At 35.3% G+C, this 21,320-nt stretch overlaps 1 protein-coding gene across 1 annotated transcript in view; it reads right to left on the reverse strand.

Moving 5' to 3' along the window:
* Positions 1 to 7,846: 7,846 nt before the first annotated feature.
* Positions 7,847 to 21,320, reverse strand: part of LOC104892878 (hypothetical protein) — a 63,601-nt gene continuing 50,127 nt past the window's right edge. Inside the window, 18 exon segments of the mRNA XM_019249516.3 lie at positions 7,847 to 8,436; positions 9,374 to 9,482; positions 10,395 to 10,447; positions 10,530 to 10,742; positions 10,820 to 11,104; positions 11,190 to 11,348; positions 12,915 to 13,274; positions 13,362 to 13,583; positions 15,096 to 15,222; positions 15,494 to 15,630; positions 15,712 to 15,886; positions 17,451 to 17,957; positions 18,179 to 18,357; positions 19,400 to 19,555; positions 19,629 to 19,727; positions 19,805 to 20,150; positions 20,266 to 20,333; positions 20,436 to 21,224. Coding sequence (XP_019105061.2) covers positions 8,089 to 8,436; positions 9,374 to 9,482; positions 10,395 to 10,447; positions 10,530 to 10,742; positions 10,820 to 11,104; positions 11,190 to 11,348; positions 12,915 to 13,274; positions 13,362 to 13,583; positions 15,096 to 15,222; positions 15,494 to 15,630; positions 15,712 to 15,886; positions 17,451 to 17,957; positions 18,179 to 18,357; positions 19,400 to 19,555; positions 19,629 to 19,727; positions 19,805 to 20,150; positions 20,266 to 20,333; positions 20,436 to 21,224 — 4,332 coding nt within the window. The 3' untranslated portion in view covers positions 7,847 to 8,088.

The following is a 21,320-nucleotide window of genomic DNA, read 5'->3' on the forward strand; positions in this document are numbered from 1 at the left end:
TGCCTCGATTTGTTTATAAATATGTTATTTTGCCTCGATTTGTTTATATATATGTTGTTTTGCCTCGAATTGTTTAAAATAATGTTTATTTTTGTCTTGATTTGTTTATAAAAATGTTATTTTTGCCTTGATTTGTTTATAAATGTTTCTTTTGCCTTGATTTGTTTATGAATGTTTATTTTACCTTGATTTGTTTAACAATATGTTTAATTTACCTTGATTTGTTTATAAATATGTTTATTTTTCCTTGATTTGTTTATTAATATGTTGTTTTTATCTCTACATGTGTATAAATATTATTTTTGCCTTGATTTGTTTATAAATATGTTATTTTTGCCTTCATTTGTTTATAAATACGTTTCGGTGTTGAGATTTGTTTTTTATGTTGTTTCGTGCCTTGCTTTGTCTTGATTTGTGCATGTTTATAAATATGTTTATAAAAATGTTATTTTTGTCTTGATTTTTGCCTTGATTTGTTTATAAAAAAATGTTATGTTTTATCATGTTCTGCCTTCTTGTTATAGCCTTGATTTCTTGTTCCTTTTCTTTTGTCTTCTGCCTTCATGTTTTACCCATGATTTGTTGGTCCTTTTTATGATATTCTGCCTTCATGTTTTAGCCATGACTTCTTGTTCCTTTTTATGATATTTGATAGGTTGTCGTACACCCGTCAAAAATAATTCCTGGAAAACCTTCTAACAATGTAGTAGGGTAAGTAGGGTCGAATCCACAGAGAGATGGTCGTTTTAATCTAGCTTCTAAGATATGGAGAAACTAAACAAGATCAAGAATATGAATACTAAAATTCTAAACTAATCAAATTACTAAAATCAAACTAAAAAGGATCTAGGGTAATGGTTCACCATGTTTATAACTATGATATATTATCAAAATATCATCAATAGTTCAATCAATCAGATATCTAGAGCACAGGTTAATCCTTGGTCAAGCATTAAGGCTCTCAAATCAACATATGCTAGTACGGTCGCTCAACATAATCAGATTTGCTAGTTGTAGATAAGCCTCTAAAGAGTACTATCTCTCGATCTATGACTCGATATAAGCAATATTTAATCAGACAATTGATTAGATTGCAAGATTAACAATAAAACACTAATCAATTAGAGAAATAATTAACTAATCAAACCATCAATAAATCAATCAAATCATAGTAAATAAACATGGATTCCCAAACCCTAGAAATAAAAACTACTCTATCATGAAATAAAGAATAAAAACTACATCTAGAAAGAGAAAGGAAAACATAATTAAAAGAAATCAATGAAAGAGAGAGAATGAAATAAGAAAACTAATGAATTAAAGAAGAACATGAAAAACTAGGATTTAAACTAAAGAGAGGGAAGGAAAAGAGGAGAGAAAACTAAAACCTAAAAAGAATGAAAAATAACGTGAAAGGGGGGGGGGGAGAGAAAAAGAACCAAAACTAATCTAAATAATATCTTTTAACCTAATATGACTAGGAAAGTATTTTACAAGATAAGGAAAGTCTTAAATAAATCATTAAAAGGCGGATTAGTGATCCGCGCGTACGCGTGGCAGATTCCAGCAGAAACAGTGCAATCTTCCGAAAGGCATAACTCCTTGACTAGAAGTCTCCTCGGGGCGTGCCACCTATCGTTGGAAAGCTCTTTAAGTCTAGTTTCCAAATCTGATGGAATTAGTCGATTTTAAGAATCACATCAAAAGTTATGATCAGAAGAGTAGACGTGACTCTTTTTTTCACATTTCTTCTAATGATTTTCCGCTTCGTTTTCGCTCAAATTCGTACTATAAAATATCTATGACGATCCTTATGCATTGTAGCTTCTTTCCAAGTGCTCCTAATCCTCAAGTTTAGCTAACTATACTCCAAATACGTTCTCATTACCTGAAATTCATCAAAACAAGAAAACATACCGAATAGGAGTAGAAAAACATAACTTAAGAATATAATGCAATAATGAACCTAAATATGAAACTAAATGCTCTAAAATGCAACCTAAATGCACTTAAAAACTATATATAAAAATGACTTATCAATATTCTGGCTTCTTGTTTTACCCATGATTTCTTGCTCCTTTTTATCATGTTTTGCTTCTGCCTTCATGTTATAGCCATGATTTTTTGTTCCTTATCTTTTGTGTTCTACCTTCATGTTTTAGCCATGATTTCTTGTTCCTTTTCATGCTCTTCATCTGTTTCACTATCTGTCCAATCATATTCTGTGACTTGGACATCTGAGTCATCATCTAACCACTCAGCAACAAACTCCTCATCACCATTTCCTTGTTCTATTTCTGTGAAGAAATCTTCTTCTTCTTCTTGAGTTGAAGCTACTGGTGGTCTGTTAAGATCAAAGGCCTCTAGTTGTGATTGTGGTTGTGGTTGTGGTTCTGGTTCTGGTTCTGGCAGTGGATCATTGAGATCAAAAGGTGGGTGAATTTGTGGTGAATTAATAGCTGATGGGGATGGTGTTGAAGTGTTATCAGTAGAATTGTCTAGGGGGGCCATAGCTAAGCTATGGATGACAGACATGTTCAAGCTGAGAAAGTTTCAACACTTTCCTCAAGTGAAGCTTTAAATTTAGAAATGGCTTCTAAAAAACTCAATGATGAATTTTCTGAGAGTTAATCTACCCCAACCCCCCCCCCCCAAAAAAAAGGAAATGGCTGCTGTTGGTGTCTTTGATGGTGGTGGCTGGCTGCTGGTTGGTGTCTGTGAGAGCTTCGGAGACTTGGTTTGGTTGAAGGTTGTGGTGCTAAAATTTAATGCAAGTGCAAAAGTGGTTGTGTATATATAGTCCCCTGAAATTTAGAATTTTTTTTTCAAGTTTTTGGGGGAAATTTCAATTCCCCCTTAATTTCGAATTTTGGGGAAAATTTCAACCCCTGTTAGTATAGTTTTCTATAAAATTTTGGAGGAAAAATTTAATTTCCCTTTGGTTGTATAATTGTAACTGAAATTCAGTTAATGAATTCTTCCTTGTGAAATTTTGGAGGGAAATGAATTCCAACTCTCAATAAAGTATGGCGCCACTTTAAACAAATGTGGGCCAAGTCCCCTTTATTTTTCTTTTAATCACCTTTCTCACCATCTAATTAAGCAGCAAATATTTCACTTAATTTGTCCTCTGCACAGTGGGCCCCGCATGTTTTCTTGGTCTTTGTGAAAAAGTAAATGTAGCAAATAAAATGGGACGGAGGGAGTACTTCCTCCGTTTTTTTTTTACTTGCAACACTTTTTTTCATCAACTCCAATACGAAATTTGGGTAGGAGAAAGGTAGAGAGGAAAAAGGAGAGGGGTCCATGCGATTGGAGAGAGATAGAGAGAAAGGAAAAGCAAAAGTAGAAAGTGTTGCAAGTAATTTATTATTTCCCTTTTAAGAAAGTGTTGCAAGTAAAAACAACGGAGGAAATATATAAATACATTAAACCCAAATTTTACCCACACACAAATTTTCTCTCTCCTCCCTCTCACAATTGGCACCCCTTATTCTCCTCTTTCTCTCACGTTTTTCTCTTTTTTCCTTTCTTCTCTTTCAAGAAATGATTTCGTCCTCAACAAGAAACCTCCCTCCTTCACTTTGAACCACCGTTGACCACCGCGAGTACCGCCTGCAGCTGCCACGTCCCAGTCGACGCCTTTTATGTTTTTATGATTCGTTTTAGTGTTAATTATGTTTATAAGCTTTAATTTAATGATTTAATTATGAATCTATGATTATATAATTTATGTATTGATGAAATAAAAATTCAGATTTAATTACTATGTTTAAATTGGATTTTTAATCATCAAACCATGGATTTTTAGGGTGTTAAAAATTGAAAAATCATAGTAGTATGTGATAAACTATGAAATTGATTATACTTATGAGTTTAAGTATGTTTAAAGGGAGTTTTAATAAATTACATGTTGCTGGAATTTCACAAAGAATGTTATTAATGAAGTTTTATGGATTTTAATGACTAGTATAGTAGTATTATGCTAGGAGGTATTAGTAGTTGAAGTTTTAATGATGGAAACAAGTTTTAAATATTTTCAAAGGAGGTTTAAAGTATTTTAAAGTTGCTGGAATTTATTTGAGTATTGATTATAAATTTTTATTGGTTGTTTTAGGCGGAGAGTTCTCTAGGCGACTTCTAAAGTTGTTAAAGTAGCCTATCAGTTTTTCTATACAAGGAACTTACATACCTATATATTGTTTGATGTAGTATCATGATCGATTTTAGGAAGGAAAGTTATGTAGTATCATGTATATAAACTTTGTGAGTTCATATATGATTGCTATTATATTGGATTTTGCATGTTTTATGCCTGTGCGCGAACATGTTAAGTATGAGATTTAATTATGGATTTATATCATGTTTGTGTGGAAGACTGATGCAAGCATGTTGGTTGGGAACTTTATTTTATTAATTCACATGGGGGAATTAATATATTTATTGGTATGGATCGTCATTGAATCATGTTGTTTCCTTGTATTATTATTTTACTACTCTATGAGGACCGAGGCCTAATTTGATAAGTTGATATTTTTATACCTTTGAAAGGTAAGTTGGTTGTTGGCTAGGTTCAACAAATAAGAAAGATTGGATTAATTTAAAAAAATGAATTAATCTTGGGTTGTAAGTTGTACGATCACTTATTTAATCCTAAGATAAAAATAAGGTTGTGAATGTCTGATTATATATTATATGTGTAGCTTCTGTGACATAACAAGTAATAAATGGTAAATCATGTAAAGTGAAACTTGAATAATAATAAATTTTAGACTGATGCACGTCTGAAGTTGGACAATCAAGAGTTAGGGTACATGGTGAGCAGGCCATGGCTTTTTCTGGGTTCGGATCGATCATCGTTCCTATTTTTATTTAAAAGGTTCCTCAATATCGTAGGTCATGGGAATACAGAGTTGCGCCCGTATTTCTTCTTCCAGAGTGAAGGTTGTTTTTAGTTAGACAGCTCGATCCAGTGAAATTCCATTAAAGTAATAAAAATGTTGTTAAAGTTTAGTTCAGTAAAAGTTATATACCGATTATTATTTTGTTATTTATTCCTGCTTACTATTTATTAGTATCATGTTAGGAATTTTTATTTGTTTATTATGTAGTACTCAGTTTTGCTGATTATGTGCTTTATTTGTATGTGTTGATCACAGCTTTGCTTTATTGATCTTGTGATGATCGATTCTTGGTGAGCAAATTCTCCAGTGCATTGTCATCTACATGTGTGAAGATGATGCATATGGAGTTCGGGAATGGAGAACTTGTGTAGCATGTTGATTAATTTATCGTACTTTAGTTGATACGTTTATAATTAAGTTTGGTTTGAAATTAATGTTAATCGTTAACGTTGTTGGTTGGTTTTAAAGTTGAGTTTGTATCTATTAAATCTCAATTCTAAAGTTAGTTGTACGTTTTTCGCTGCAAAGTTCTGTATAAGGCGATACGTTATCACACGGACAATAATGCTTTGATGATTCTCTAGTTTTATATTTGAAGTATTTTTGAAAAAAGAGATAATTATCGGGGTGTTACAGCTGTGGATGCGATTGCATTCGCCAAACTTGTTTCATCAAAAGAGCTTCATTAAAATGTTCGAGGCTACAGATTCCAAGGCCGCCCAAACCCCTAAGTGATTGAATAATATCCCATTTTCGCCAATGAATTCCCTTGTCATGAGAATTTGCTCAAAAAAACCGTGCAAGCATTTCTTCTGGGCTACTGAGAATGCTTGTACTAATATAAAGGATATCGTTCAGTGTTTCTCTAATGTCTTAGAAAAAATGCTCAATCTACAAAAAATCTTTTATCAAGTTTAGCTCTAATAATCCCGAGGATCAATAACAACTTTTTAAAGGCCAATTTAAGGATGGATTGTCATAATTCTCTCGCCATGTATCTGTGCATTCAAGTGGATATTCAAGGTCCTAAAGTTCGACACTTTACTTCGCTACTTGATAGGATTTCTAAAAAGATTTCTCAATGGCATACTCGACTTCTTTCACAGCCGACCAAGCTCATCATTATTAATTTCATCCTCGTTGCATCCACCATATTAACTGATTCATCATATGCAGTTGTTACCTTCAATAATGGTGTAAAAATGGAGAGTGGAGAAGATTCATTTGATTCTTGGAAGATTGCGGATGGAATAATTAAGAGATTTTGTCAGTGATTCATTCAATAAATCACTGAATTGTCCAGCATTCAAGCTTTTCTTTGCAATCTAACAAAAAGTTGAATTTCAAAAAGTAAAATCAAATTTGAAAAAGAGAGAAATTAAAAGTTAAGAGATAATTAATGATACATTTTGAATTTGAGTATACCGCTATTGGTATTAAAGGTTATATAGTGTTGACAACCAACAAGAGTACCACTTCCACACATTAACCGCAAATTTAGGTAGGGATTTATCTAATAAAATTAACCACAACTATTATTAGTGGGTTTCTTTGACGATAACTAAAAAAACTAATTTTTCTTACATCCAGTGCTATGTGGACAATACGCAAGGAATTAAGAAACACTTCGACACAAAAGCATAAATTATTTGCAATAGCAATGGAAAAAACAAAAGTTAAGCCTTTATTGTTCATAATAAGACAGTCTCATATTTGGATATTAGTTATTGTATATTGGTCAAAATTATGTCGAAAATATTTGGGTGTTGCATTTCAAAAGTTTTGTGGGTAGTGGGTTGCATGAAAAGTGAGTACTTTTCTTTTGTTTGTTTTTAGTTTGATTATTGCTTTATCTGTTCTTTTATAATTGTAATGTTTACATTATTTAAATACTTTACCTTAACTACAATTCTTTTTTAATTGGTAATAACTTCTTTCATTAAATAAAGGAAAAATTGTTAGAAACTACCTATTAAAGACACTTTTTTTAAAATAACTACCTAATATCATGTTTATTTTACAAAACTACCTTATAAGTGGAAAAACCTTAAAAAACACTACCAAATTCAGAATTTACTAACCATGGTTAAGTATTTCCTTCAATTGTCACTCTACTATAAGATTACTAAAATACCCCCGAAATTCAGTACGTTACAATTATGATATCATCACTTTCTTGATCACTTGATGCTCTATCTCTTCCTCAAAAGTTAATCCCAAAAACAAACCAGCAGTATAAGTGTATAGTAGAGCAAGCTTTGCACCATCATCAAACCATATTCTTCATCATCATCAACGACATCAATTCATGACCCAAAACCCAATTTCTATCTGCTTTTGTTACTCATAATGAAGAATTAATTGGTGAAGCAAAAGGTTGGGAGAAGAAATTACACAAACGATTTAAGGGGGTATTCAATAGTTAAAATGCCGATGTGAGGGAAATTAACGAAGAGGGGTTGGGTAGTTTAAGGGGTATTTTAGTAATCTTATAGTAGAGTGACAATTGAAGGATCGAAATACTTAACCATGGTTAGTAAATTCTGAATTTGGTAGTGCTTTTTAAGGTTTTTCCACTTATAAGGTAGTTTTGTAAAATAAACATGATATAAGATAGTTTTTTTTTAAAAAAGTGTTTTTAATAAGTAGTTTCTAACAATTTTTCCTTAAATAAACTCTCTTTCTCTCATAAAACATAAGTCCTACTTTTTATCTACCTCTATCTCTCCTCTTCACATGACTTTTTTAAATAACGTGCCAATAGGTGATGTTGCAATAATACAAATTACCGGTAGCATCACTCGGTCTATATCATTTGATTTGGCATGACGTACACTTGGTATACTTCACTACACATAACACATGCATGTATTATCTAATAAGTGCCAGACCCTTTCCCCACTCACAAGATGACTTAACTGAATCGAAGTACCTCGTCCTAGTAACACCTAATAAAAGCTTTTAGATAATGGTATTTGATTGTCTATTTCCTTTTGAACATGAATTTCTCAATTATTTTACAGTACAAAATTTTGTCACAACCTAAAACAATGACAAAATTTTCTAAGGCATCTCTGGCAAAGTAAATATATGCACATCAAAAAATCAGAATTCAGAACCACAAGTAAAGGGCAACACCGGAAAACTATTAGCAGAAAAACAATTCCAATAGTGCTTCAGAAATTTAGTGAGTCTCAGATGAGAGTGGTGAAGAAACCAAACCCTCGCGCACCTTCTTTGGCATCCATCCAGAATCTTCCCTAGGCTGTCTTAAAGCTACAAAATGAAGAGCAGCACTCTGCACCTGATAGAAATGGCATGCCCATGGATACGAATCTGGCGCAGACCATATCTTTTCTCCTTCAAATGCTGTCTCTTCAACTAATGTTTCTGCCACACAATGGACAACATTGGCTTCAGGCTCACTGAACCCTGACACAGCCACACACCCTAGGGCTACAAATCCCTCCGGAGCCCGTGGAAGCCATATGGATGCTGGTGTCACATAATCATCTGCACAATTCCTCCATACCTACATCAACCCCAAAAGAGAGACGATATTATCATTAACAGGCCATCTAGGTGCTAACTTTACTAAAGATAACACAATTTAGATACTACACACCCATGAGTATGATGTGCATCATGCTCCCAAAAGCACATATGATTCAAACTTCAAAGTAAAAGATTATATCCTTTTCAGAGTAAGAGAGGATGAAGCACATGTCTCATTATCATCCACAAGAAAATACACTTCATGATAAAAGAATACAGTAGTACAATAAAAGATCACTATTCAGGAGCATATTGCACAACATGCTCTTGGGTGTACGATCTGACAGTTGAAATATTAAGGCCTAGAGGAGTTGCACATAAGCCATAAAGTTAGTGTACTAATCTTCAACATAGGATCAAGAAGAAATTTCCATGGTTTCACAGTCGATAGAACTAGTGATGTCGAAATCAATGGTTGAAGAAAGCTGGTTTCTAGGTGTTATGGAATACAGTATATATCTATTTTTATTATACTCAAACAAAAACCAAAAAAGACACATACTATTTCATTAAAAAAAAATCCCGCCTAAATCATTTGTGAGATATTTTGGGAAATACAATATTCTTCCAACAAAAATCTATCTTCTTCTAATAGGAGATCTTGGATAATCTTCTTAAATTATGTTTCATAAACTAATTTTTGTTAAGATTTGGAACTGATTATGAAGATTCTATGAAATATTCAAAATTATTTCCTTATATAATTACTTCCTTTAGTGTGACTCAAGGCTAGCTGAAGTTCAGGCCAAAAACTAGTATACATAAAAGTAGATAATAGTATATGTTAGCCAAAGTGCTATCTCAACGGGCTGTAAAATATACACCTTATAAGGGTACAACCCAAAATTTGCACAAAAAGTTTCTTTTTTTAAATAAAAAGTTGGGAGTTGCAGTTGAATATGCACAATCTTTACCAGGTCAAAACCCATTGGGAGTGCAAAAATCTGGTCATCGTAAAGATAGACTGCCGCGACACTTGGTGGATGACCACCAATATGAGCTATGTCACCAATAGACACATACCTGAAGAATAAAAGCATTTGATGAGTTTTTCTACAACATTTAAGAGATGCATGAAAAAATCCAAGCAGGACTTTCTAGAACATTACAAGCAAGGCTAATCAGATTGCAAGACAATGTAATAGGGTTTAGATCCAACATATACCACTAAACTGAGCTCCTGCCTCTACACAGAAGCTCAAGAGAAAATATCAAAATACAGCAGCTTCAGCAACAATAATTCAATGAACAATATAATCATACAATTAGGTTCTAGTCAAAGGCTTGAAACAAAGAGGATATGAGTAACTGCAATGTTATATTTATGGATAGGATATGAAAAAAAATAATTATTAGTTCATTACTAGAAGTTGCACTAGGAAGTCCAATAAACCACATTACATACCATTAAGCAAGCAACACTTACTATAACTTCTTAATTGTCCCCAACTATTTCTTTTTCCCTTTCATCATTCCCCTCCCTTCTTCCCATTGTAAAGGTTTTCTCAATTTTTCTTTTACAAATTTCCTTCTCCCCTCTCCTTCCCCACAAAGGCATTGGCTGGATGGGGATCGGTCAGGGGAGGGGGGAGGGGGAAGGGGGAAGGGGGAAGGGGGAAGAGAGGAGACAGGGAGGCTGCAGGCACTCAACAAATACATGCACTCGTAAAGTTAAAGTGTCAATTGAAAAATCAGATTCAAAAACTGTCATAAAAAAACCATGGCTTAGTCTATTAAGGAGGTTCAGCCGTTGAGATCAATGCCGGACTTCAGATCTGTTACAGTTCATGCTGAGAGAAGCAACATCTTTATTGATATCAAAGCCACGTTAATGTAACAGCAAAGTCAAGATATGCAGGCACATAAATCAAGCTAGCATACTGATGATGGGAAGGCAAGGAATAAAGCAAAAGAGAGAGAGAGTTCCTAATTTACCCAGAAGGACAAGCTGGTCTCCAGACGCTACATACAGCATCATCCTCAACAGCCTGAACAATATTCTTTTAATTAGAAAGCAGTTTCTTTATTGAAGTAAAAGCCTGCGACATGTAACTTTACCAAATTCCTCACCTTTCTGCGCAATGTGCATCGGCCCTTAGATTCTTGTTCACTACTCCAAATCTTAAGGAAGTTTACATTGTGCTCCAAAAATCTCCTTTCAGGGGATACAGAACTAGAAGATGATGCTTCCCTTGACATAAGAATAGCTTTGGTTTGGTTTTGCAGATCTCTCCTGTCAGCTTCACTCCAAGAGAAGTGCACACGTCTCTGACTTGAAGGTACCTGCTGATGGGTAACTTCATTATGACACAATGTGACCCGGAATGAACAAACTATGGGATAAAATACTTTCTTTTGACCTTTAATGATAAGCTTCGCATATCAGACTGACAGGCTTTCCACATCTTCCGCACTGTTGAGCAGATGTTAACTGCCAGTGGTTCTCTACCTTCAGATTCTTCCTCAGGCTTGCACTTTATGACCCGAGCAAATGACTCAGATCTCTTGAAAGTTTTCAGATGAAGAATCAGATGTGAAGGTCGAAGTCTTCCAACTTTTGCCAACTCAAGTGCCAGTAGCTCTTCCCAAGGCACATCCCATATAATCTTGCTAGGTTTTGAGTCCATATCTTCTGAAGATTTGAGCTAAATCCAGAAAACACACAAACAAATTTATAAAGATCTTATAGTGCTACATTTGATCTAGAAGAGTCACTTCTCTCTTATGTACCTGAAGTAGCATCACCCTTTTGTTTGTAACCAATATAATCCTTTGATGAGGCAACACAAAATGATCTTCATAGTAATCAGACCAAGCGAATTTGGAGGGTTCTTTGAAGATTTTCGTGCATCCCAAGTTACGACTTGCTTCTGCAAGCCAAAGAATCATCTGGATCGAAACAGAAAAAAAGCACTCTGAATTTAAGACGAATCTTGTTATTCAAGTAAATGGGAACCATCGTTATAGTTTCAATATAAAAATCTGCAGACATGATAAGACTCCATTTGAGAACATACTAACAGAAGTCCTTTTGTCTAATCAGAAAGCAGTATGAGATCATGATAACTTTCCTGAACAAAATACCATTAGCTATTATTTAAAAAAAAATCCTTATTATATGGAAAACAATAACTGCAACAACAACACTATAGGAAACTAGCCTGATCTTCTCCCTCTTCTGCTATTAGTCTAGCAAGTATCCACGTTCTTGCTCAAAGCCTCAAACTAATACTAGATGTAATCATGGTGCTAATTAATTTAATTTTGACAACGATTTCGCACGCATAGCGTGCATATAAAGCTAGTATCCTTTAAGGTGAAGGACCTCCCTTGGGGCCTGAATTGTTATTTTGATAGATCAACAATTAAAACTTCTCTAATAATGCAAGCCCTCTAAAGCTTCCTATTATTTGTGTCTTGTGTGGTGATGACAGTTATAATGCCTAACTTGTGGCACTAAGAAAAGAAAAAAGATAATAGGAAGACCAGGGGAAAATTTACAGACTAAGAAAAGTATATCTAATGAGAAACCCAGTCATAGTTCATTCTAAGATTTTCACAATGAACTATTTTCAAATGAGAGCAGCAAGGTGGATGAAAAGTGAAGGTAGTATAGGGAAAATTAATGGGTAGGTGAAGGCAGCAATTTTTTGATTGAAGATGAGGAAATTCAGCATTTAAAAAAGTAATTTCTGATGCGCAAAGCTTCATTCCAGAAGTGGAACTAACTGGAGCACCCTCCGGAGTTAAAGCTTCCAGTGCTAGTTGGTCAAGATGAGAATCCCAAAATCAAAGTGCAGAGAAAGAATGAAAAATAGCTGGCTGCTACAAAAAAAAAGTGATCAAAGATGAGGAGAATCTGTCATATTCTAGACATGGGCTATATGAATCACATAGATGTAGCAAGTTTTGTTTCAGTGGCAGCGGCAATAAGAAACAGCTTGGATCCTGCCATTGCCAGTATATAGGGAGATAAAGATGTTTGTAACCTCGCTGACATGAGTCATGAGTTGAGTAGAAAGGACAAAACAACAGGCATCTGTTTTCAGATATAATCGAATAACCTACTAGTCTCTCTTTTATTTGCATCTTGCTGAAGGGGGAACATCAAGCAACATCTAATCCATAAAATTCAATTTCAAAACTAGGGTACATAGGTCGAAATTTCTGAAGAAAGTTGAAATCAAATGATATTAGAGACTTGAAGTAATGATTATGAGATGTAAGGTTCACTTGTAAAAATGTCAAAATCATCAAAGTTCAAACATCTTCATCAATGATTAAGTTATTAGGTCACAAGCTAAAGTTTGGCTTGGGCTTAGCGGTTTTAAAACCATCAATGATTGGTAATCCATAGGAAATTTTGGCACCACAAATGTCAGCTCTTAGCCTCACCATTCGAACAAACATAAAGTAAGATGCTCATGCGAGAAGCAAATCTAGGAAAACATTTACCTGTCCGAGAGCTTCTCTTTCATCGTATTCTCGAAGAATACTATCCGAGTGTATAGCTCGAGGATTTCTGACTCTATAGAGTGAGGTCCTGTTGTTTAAAACATCAAAGCATCTGGCACAACTTGCACCAATTCCATCAACAGTCAACGAAAGAAAATCCAATGCTCCACTCATCGGTTGGACTATAAATCCCACAAAGGCTCGCCCAATCCCATGCGCAAGTCCAAGAACACCATTCTGCCGAGCACTCTCAACAGGTTTTCTGACTACTCCTGACACACCAAATGCAACACCTTGTGCAAGAGCTTCAGTTCCTTGTTTAATTCCATCACCTACACTAGTGATTCTTCTAGACCATACCTGATGCAGTTTTCAATTACGTTCAATATGTCTAAATTGGAGTTGAAGACTCGAAACTTGCATATTAAAGGATAGAAATGGTAAAACCTGCTTTGAACGTAATCGAAGAAACTGTCCATCTGTAGAAAGCTCCGCAAAACCTTTGCCAAGAGAAGCTAATGTAGATCTTGTCATGCCTAGTACATCAACTGAGAGTATTAAATGCAGAGGATTGTGTATCAAGTCCCTCCAGATCCGATTTGTAATGGCCGGAACCACAGCGCTCTTTCGCATGAATCTGTCTTTGCGCATAACTTTCCGTAAATGAATCTGCAAAAGATACATGTTACATGGTTATGGTCATATAGAACTGTCGGTTGGTTCTGGTTAGATAATTTCAGGTTCAGGTTCTTCTGAGGTCAACTTGAACAATGCTTGTTCAAGATCTAGTCATCTAGAGCCTTCGGGTTTGGCTTAAAAGAGTTATATACGCCTTCCATACTTCAACATTTTAATGCAATATGAGCAACCTTGTTTAACAAATATACACAATATACAAACTAGATAACAAGTAAATAACCGTAGTCATTTGTAGCCAAACTAGCCACAAAAATGATGTTCAAGTCCACGAGAAACCATGTTAAATCTTACGATATTAATAGCTAATGGTATTTTGTTCAGGAAAGTTATCATGATCTCATATTCTCCGACCTTCACAATAATTTGGCTTTTCCAGTTCCAAGTTCATCAACTATCATGATATTGATCCATAGATATTAATGAATACTTCCTCTGCTCTTTTTTAATTGCTACATTTTGACTTTTCTACTATTCACTTTGACTGTGTATGCCAATCTATTGACAAGGATATACTTAGTCATATGAGATCTTATTTGACTCGTCTCAATGTGTAGTTTATTAATATCTCATTTGCATAATTTATACAAATACATAACCAGAGCTATTAATGGACAAAATGCTGCAATTAAAAAAGAATGGAGGAAGTATACAAGAAAAAACATTTACTCTTGTTAGATTTGTTTAAATGTGTATTATTGTCAAAAATAATAATAATCATTTTTAATACAGATTTCAATTTTAAAATGGAAAAAGATATTATGTTCCGGAGTTTTACCACTTCCTCGAATAAAAGTACATATTGATTTCCTTCTAAGGCTATTTAGGAATCAAATCTCTACCTAGAGTATGATGTTTGCTGGGGTATCTCTGCATCGGGTTATATTTCTGCAGAGGATGCGCTTACAAAAAAAAATTCTTGTAAGTTGGGCAGCTTGTGATAAGTTAAAATAGAGTCGGTTGATCAGATCCTATTTTGTCATAGGGTCATTTTTTGGCACTTATCCTTGGCTTTCTTAGGTAATATTCAAGTGTCTGGTAAGCTGGTAAAGCAAGGATGTGCTTGTGATTCAGAAAACAAGAGTATTCAACAATGAATTCCTGATGTGTAAGCTAGTTTCCTTTGTGATACTGTTGAATTACATGGACAGGGACAAAATAGTGAATGTTAGAGCGCAGATGCTAGTCGTCAAGGAGTTGAACATTTATTTCAGGCAACCGCATGGTTATTGGAGACTTTATTTCAGGTAGCTGCATGGTTTTTGGAGATAAGTGTTGCTTCGTGAGAGATAGGCATCCTTTCTTGAATTAGTTAATAAATGTTGTACATGACAGCCTGACCATATGATTATTTCTGTTCTAGCACTCCTCTAGTGCATGATATATAATACCCTTTTTTAACGTATTTATACGACACTCATTATCAGTAAGAGGTGAGAGAAAAAGGTTCCATCATGGACTTCTTTGAATCACTAGCAAGCTCACTTGAATTTTAAATGCACTGCCAATGGCTGACAATAAGGGACTCCAAACACCCAATACGCCATGGGGTCTTTGAGCTGGTGCTGTCTCCAATGCAACTTTCAGTCTAACTTCTGAAACATCTATAAGGCTGCAGAATATTAAAAAGATGTCAGCACCTTGTATCTGAAAATAGAAATCGCAAGAACTTCAAATCCCCTAGAAACATGCTAATGGATTTAATTTGGTTAGTAAATAAATAAACAACTAAGAAGACAGCAGCCAAGCAACTACCAGTTCACCACAGCAAAATAGAATGAATACTTCAAAGATGACTCCGAAATTTTACCAAGCCCAATTTTTTTTTCATGTATAGGTCTAGAACCAGGCATATGAAATGATGCCGAAAAATAAATTCTTACTCTATACGTATCTCTGGATCAACTTGTGTGACATTTGGGTTTTGCGGAAGACGAGCAAGCTGCAAGTTGTTGTAAAAATCCATGGTTGCCCAAATAATTGGTTCATGAATGTTTAGCCTCCACCACTTCTCAGTTACCTGTAGTCATAAAAGTTGTCAGACACTCATTTAGACAAATTTATTGAAAAGTGAGAAATGAACAAAAAATATTAATATTACTTGTATATACACATCTGGATACACTTGGATGCCATCAGTGTTCTCATTTCGAATTGTAAGTTTCATTTTGAATACCGGTTGCTGCATCTCGGTTTGCTCAGGTGCTAGTAATACAGGCATCGCTGTCAAGGGAAGCTGATTGTCAAGCTGCAAATGACCCAAGATGAGCTTGAACCTGTATAAGAAGAAGATTAATCACTTAGCTAAAGAGAAATTCTCCTCGCAGTCTCAGATAATTACTTTTATTGAGGCTGGAATGATGCATAATCAAACACTCTACGCGGATCGACATACACTGAAAAAAGCATGCACTATCACCTTTTTCCTCTATCTAGTACTAAGCAGATACATTAAAACGTCAATCAACTCTAGATAATATGGAAACAGAAAACGAATGGCTTCTTTTGGATTGACCTGCATTCTTGTTTTCAACAACAACGCCAAAGCTTTAATCCCAAAAGGACAGTTGGTTGCATAAGTCAAGAATCAAGATTTATTTCTTGTGGTCATCTACATAGATCTTCCGCTTCTATTCTCTTTTTTCAAGTCCTATATCTTCCTGAAAATCTAATCTATATCATTCTCAAGACCCCGTCCAAGTCATCTTGGGCCTCCCTCGATTTCTCTTAAAATCTCAATAATTCCCCTACATAGATCTTCCGCTTCCATTCTCTTTTTTCAAGTCCTACATCTTCCTGAAAACCTAATCTATATCATTCTCAAGACCCCTGTCCAAGTCATCTTGGGCCTCCCTCGATTTCTCTTAAAATCTCAATAATTCCCATTCCCCACTATCTTTATTGGCGCATCATCTAATTGACATCTCACATGTCTAAACTATTGTACCCGGTTCTCTCTTATCCTTAATATTTGCAACTTTCACCTTCTTTCAAATATATTCATTATAGTTTACCGACACATTCATGCATATCTGCTATCCCACCTTCTAATATTAATATGATCCTTCCTAATGCCAAACACTCAGACCATATAATAACTTTCGTTTAATTAGCCACATGCAAATTTTTCTTTAAACCTTAAGCTACAGCCGCACAAAATATCTGTAGCTCCTTCCCCTCTATCCCTCATCGTATACTATTCATTATCGAATCTAAGATGCTTCTTTGAAGGTATCAACCCCAGATATTTAAATTACTTGCTTATGGGCAACTCCTTACTATTCAATAATAAATCCTTACCTGACTCCTTCCTATTACTAAAATTGCACTCCTTGTACTCAGTTTTGCTCAAACGTAAAGTAAGCCCTCGAGATTCTAAAGTTCGCCTACATTACAAGGATTTAGAATTAATATTTGTAGTTATTATCATATTTCAAATATTGGGTGCCAATTCGCTTAAAGTTAATGTGCTTTTCTAAACCTCTTACAATCGTTACCCAACCCAAACCCCAGACCCCCCCCCCCAAAAAAAAAAAAAACATATGAAGCCCTAGTGGTTTGTATCTCACAACCATGAGGTTGTAGATCCAGCCTCATTTTAGGCACTTTGGGGTAGAGTTCGCCTTACCCTTCCCTCCAACCCACTCCAAAGTCCAAAGGGGCTATGCTTCTGTAGCTAGCCGGGTATACCCGTGCGAGGTTTATATTTCTTACCAAAAAAAAAAAAGAGAGAGTAAATGAAAGCCAGTATTTCTAGAACCATATTTATTAGCTCTAGTCCTAATCACAGATAATATGAAGAAAGCGAGGGTATAGATAAATGCATTGAAATAGCCATACCTGTTTGTAGTGCCACCATCACAGCCAGTTGCATATGCTATATATACCCTCTCCAAGTATAAATAGGAAAGCTCTCTAGGTCTATGGTCTATAACACTAAGACCAAGCACACCAAGCTCGACAGTAAATTCAAATAATGGAGCAATATTTCGCACTTTTCTTTGCACCTGAAGACTCTCCCCACTTTCATGCATCACCTGGGAATCTCCATGTGCGCTCAAACTGGATGGCTGCTCCTCTGTGAATCGAGCGACTGTGATATTACCGGTGTGCACCAGTTGAAACTGCATCCCTGTCCCTTCTACTGAACAAATGACAGCAGTTTCCAAGCTGATTGTTGAAATGTTCACACTATTGTCAGTATACACACTAACATTTAAAGTTTTGTGGCCGTATGGATCATCCCAAGAAAAGTTCGTTGTAGACAAAGGCGTCAAATGAATTGAATGGTCATCATCAAATCCACTCTGACAAATGCTGATTGTCTTGCTCGTTCTATTTTCAAGTCTGTATGAAATGAAAAAACTACACAATTAAGGCAATGAAGTTCCTACGACAATAAAATTGCCCAATTCAACAACCGTAAACATTAATAGACATGCTAAAGCCAAATTCAAGGGTGCCTATGCAAAATGCAAACACTTATGCAATGCATGTACATGCAGGCTCAAATATATTAAGTGAATGATATTTGTCATGCAAATTATGGAAAGGTTCAAAACTAATACCTGATGAGACTTCTTGAGCCTAAACGAAAAACAACAATGAAACGCGATCCTTCCTCGTAACCCCGTACTTCCATCCTTACAAATACCCGTTCACCACTTTCCTTTCTCAAAACCAGGGAGAGGGTGTCTTCCTTAAGGATCCCAATAGGAAAGGACCATTTGGTATCCCCTAAGCGAATCTACAACATTTGAGCATTTTCCAAAGATTAACATGGTTCTCATACAAATGGCTCAAAAGATTTTAAGCACAAGCCACCATTAAAAAACAAAGTTCAACATTCAAATTTTGAACCATGCTTCTAAAAAGATCAATGTGAATTGTCAACATATGCATACTGTTTTGTTTGTACCAGCCAGTGAAAACACATTAAAATTTTAAGATCAGTGAAATTTAATTATCACTTTCTCTAAACAAACATATTTAAAAGAAAATCAATTACTGACTAAAAATTCAGCAATATTGCCTTTAAATGTCTAGAAATTTTTTTAACACTTTTAAGGACTCATCAAATCAACTATTAATATGAATTTTACTGACTAAGAATAGTTTAAGTTTCAGTACTAAGATACTACTTAAATTTTTTTTCTTTACATCAGTTGTTTGAAGCCTTAGACAGCTCAAATAACCATTCACTTCAGTAAATATTGTTGCAGGACACAAACAGGGCCCATATTAATGAAATTGCATCACTCAAAAATATATGAAGGGAACATCCCAATGAATGGGAAATGGAATGCACATATCCTTTCGGGGTAAGATGCCTAAATTCCACTTGCTAGAGACTAATAAGGTTACAACTCCTTTGCCTTATATGTACTTTTTGTAAAACAAAGTAAAATTACAAAGTATGAATCATTTTATTGTTTAAGTTAGCACGTAGCTTATTGGCTAATTATATTTTCTTCTACTAACATATTTGATATGCTCATCTGTTTATCTTATTTTCTCTATATATTGATAAATATTTTTTTTACTTTCTCTTATTCATGATATCATTCTCCTATTGCTCCAATCATGAGTCTTTTTTAACTAAGTGTTGTAATCCAAAAATAATCCTCAGTCCCATCAAGTTTTGTCTCAGTAAATGCAAGAAAGGGACATGTGACATAGACACATAGTTGACATTTAAATATAGAAGAGATAGTAATGAAAAGCAAGAAAAAGTAAAGATCAAATATACAACAAACTAACATTGATCTCTTTGATATAATTGGACATACCTGGAGTTTATCATAATCACTAGTTTCTCGATAGAGAAAGCACACTCTCGAATCCGATGCCCTTAAGACCTTTTGCTCATCATCGCTGCTTAGCTTAACAAATATATCCTCACCTGTTCTGTTTGTGAAAGTCATATATGGTCTAATGGAGATCACCTGAAAACAAAGAAACAGCTCTGAATTCTGGCTGTCCACAAAACTTTCACAAAGGCTAAGTTTCTAGGAATACCTTTGTGGGAATAGACTGATAAGGGCATGGTTTGGTGGTGACGAACAGTCTAATACAGTTACCAGCAGTATCATAAGCTGGCAAATCCAGTGATCCATCCTAAAAATCAGATGAAGGCAATTGTAAAAAAAAAAATCAATTAGGAGCTGACATATTCAGTTATGAATCCAATGTACCATGTCACCAAGTGGAGAAAGATCTTTAACGGGTCCAAAAGAATCTTCCCCATGATGGGAAATAGATGCTTGTATTCCCACTAATTTGAAGTTCAAAGATGAAGCAATTGTGCAACCTTCCTGGAATTCATCTTCCGTTATTTGCCCACTTATTTCTGGTTTGTTATTTCTTGACTTCAATGGTGAGGAAACCTTTCCTGACTTTTTGTCAGTTCTATCAACTAGCCTAAATGTAACAGGAGGACACCTGGCAACAGCAAACCAATATGGTGCGTATATTCTGACAGCTTTTGGTACTGCTGATTGTTCTTTGCCCTGATGCTGCTCTAGAACCACTTGCACAGTCCTGCGCCAATGAAGTTATTGAGCTTTCAACACTAGAGAAGGGGCATAAAAGGGACGTTAAATCAAGCAAAAATATAATTATAGAAGTAAAGCAGGTAATGATGTGCATGGAAGACCTTCCGGATGTTGAACTTCTTAAATCCAGAGTAGTGGATGGCACTCCATTAGATATGGGAACAGCTTCCTGCAGAAAACAGAGACGACTGAGAAAATTGATTCTGACAAACATACTGCCAGAGTCAGAACTAAGAGCAAAAGGATAATTGAATAATTTTTGGATTCTTACATGCATTGGCAGCCACCCTTTTTGTGGAAGCAGAGACAAGAATAAAGGTTTTGTAACATCAGCAGCATAGACATTTACAGCTTTCCCAGGAGAAAAAATGCCTCTAGCACGTGCAACAAAGTGGCCACTTGATTGCATTTCAAGAACTGAATACTCAACTCTCAAGGGAAGATAATTGGCAATATTTAATGGGGACTTAATCACAAGACTCCAATCCTGGATGGGATCTGAACGGATATCTTTTGCAATCTCTTTAGCCAGCACACTCAAACAGAACCAGGTTCCATGGGAGCCATTGGAAGAGGTTCCACTAATCTGTTCACAATACAACAATTTCTCAGACTCCTCAAGATCAGATATGCAAACCTCGGGTTCTTCTTGAAGTTTGCGAGAACCCTGTAACTCAACAGGCTTTTCAACAACTTTACTCCAAGCATATTCATCTGGAGTTCCGAAATTTAAAGGTCGTAGCAGCAGAACATAAGGTCCAGATTGCGTTAAGCACACAAGAGGAAGGGGAGCAGAGTCACCAGGTTTAAGCAGCCCAACGGATACATGTCGCTGTGTATCACTTGCTATCTGTTTCCTGTTTCTTACCCATCTGCGTTGCCTCACATAATTCACGTAATTTTCAGCATCATAAGACTCTGGCCACTTTAGACTTTCCTGATCTGGGGCATAAACCCACCCACCAGTAGTATGCACTGATCCTTCATCAAGGTGCCAATCATCAGCCCATTCCCAGCCAGATGGTGGTTCTACTTCAGAAATATTCTGCATATCAAATATCTTAGTAGCACTTAGGTTTGCGAGGATAGAAGTGATGAAGCATGAATTAAAATTGAACATCTTAGGATAACACAGGGCCACAGCCAAAGAAATTCA

This window comes from Beta vulgaris, chromosome 5, assembly GCF_026745355.1.
Source record: "Beta vulgaris subsp. vulgaris cultivar EL10 chromosome 5, EL10.2, whole genome shotgun sequence".
Taxonomy (NCBI): Eukaryota; Viridiplantae; Streptophyta; class Magnoliopsida; order Caryophyllales; family Amaranthaceae; genus Beta; species Beta vulgaris.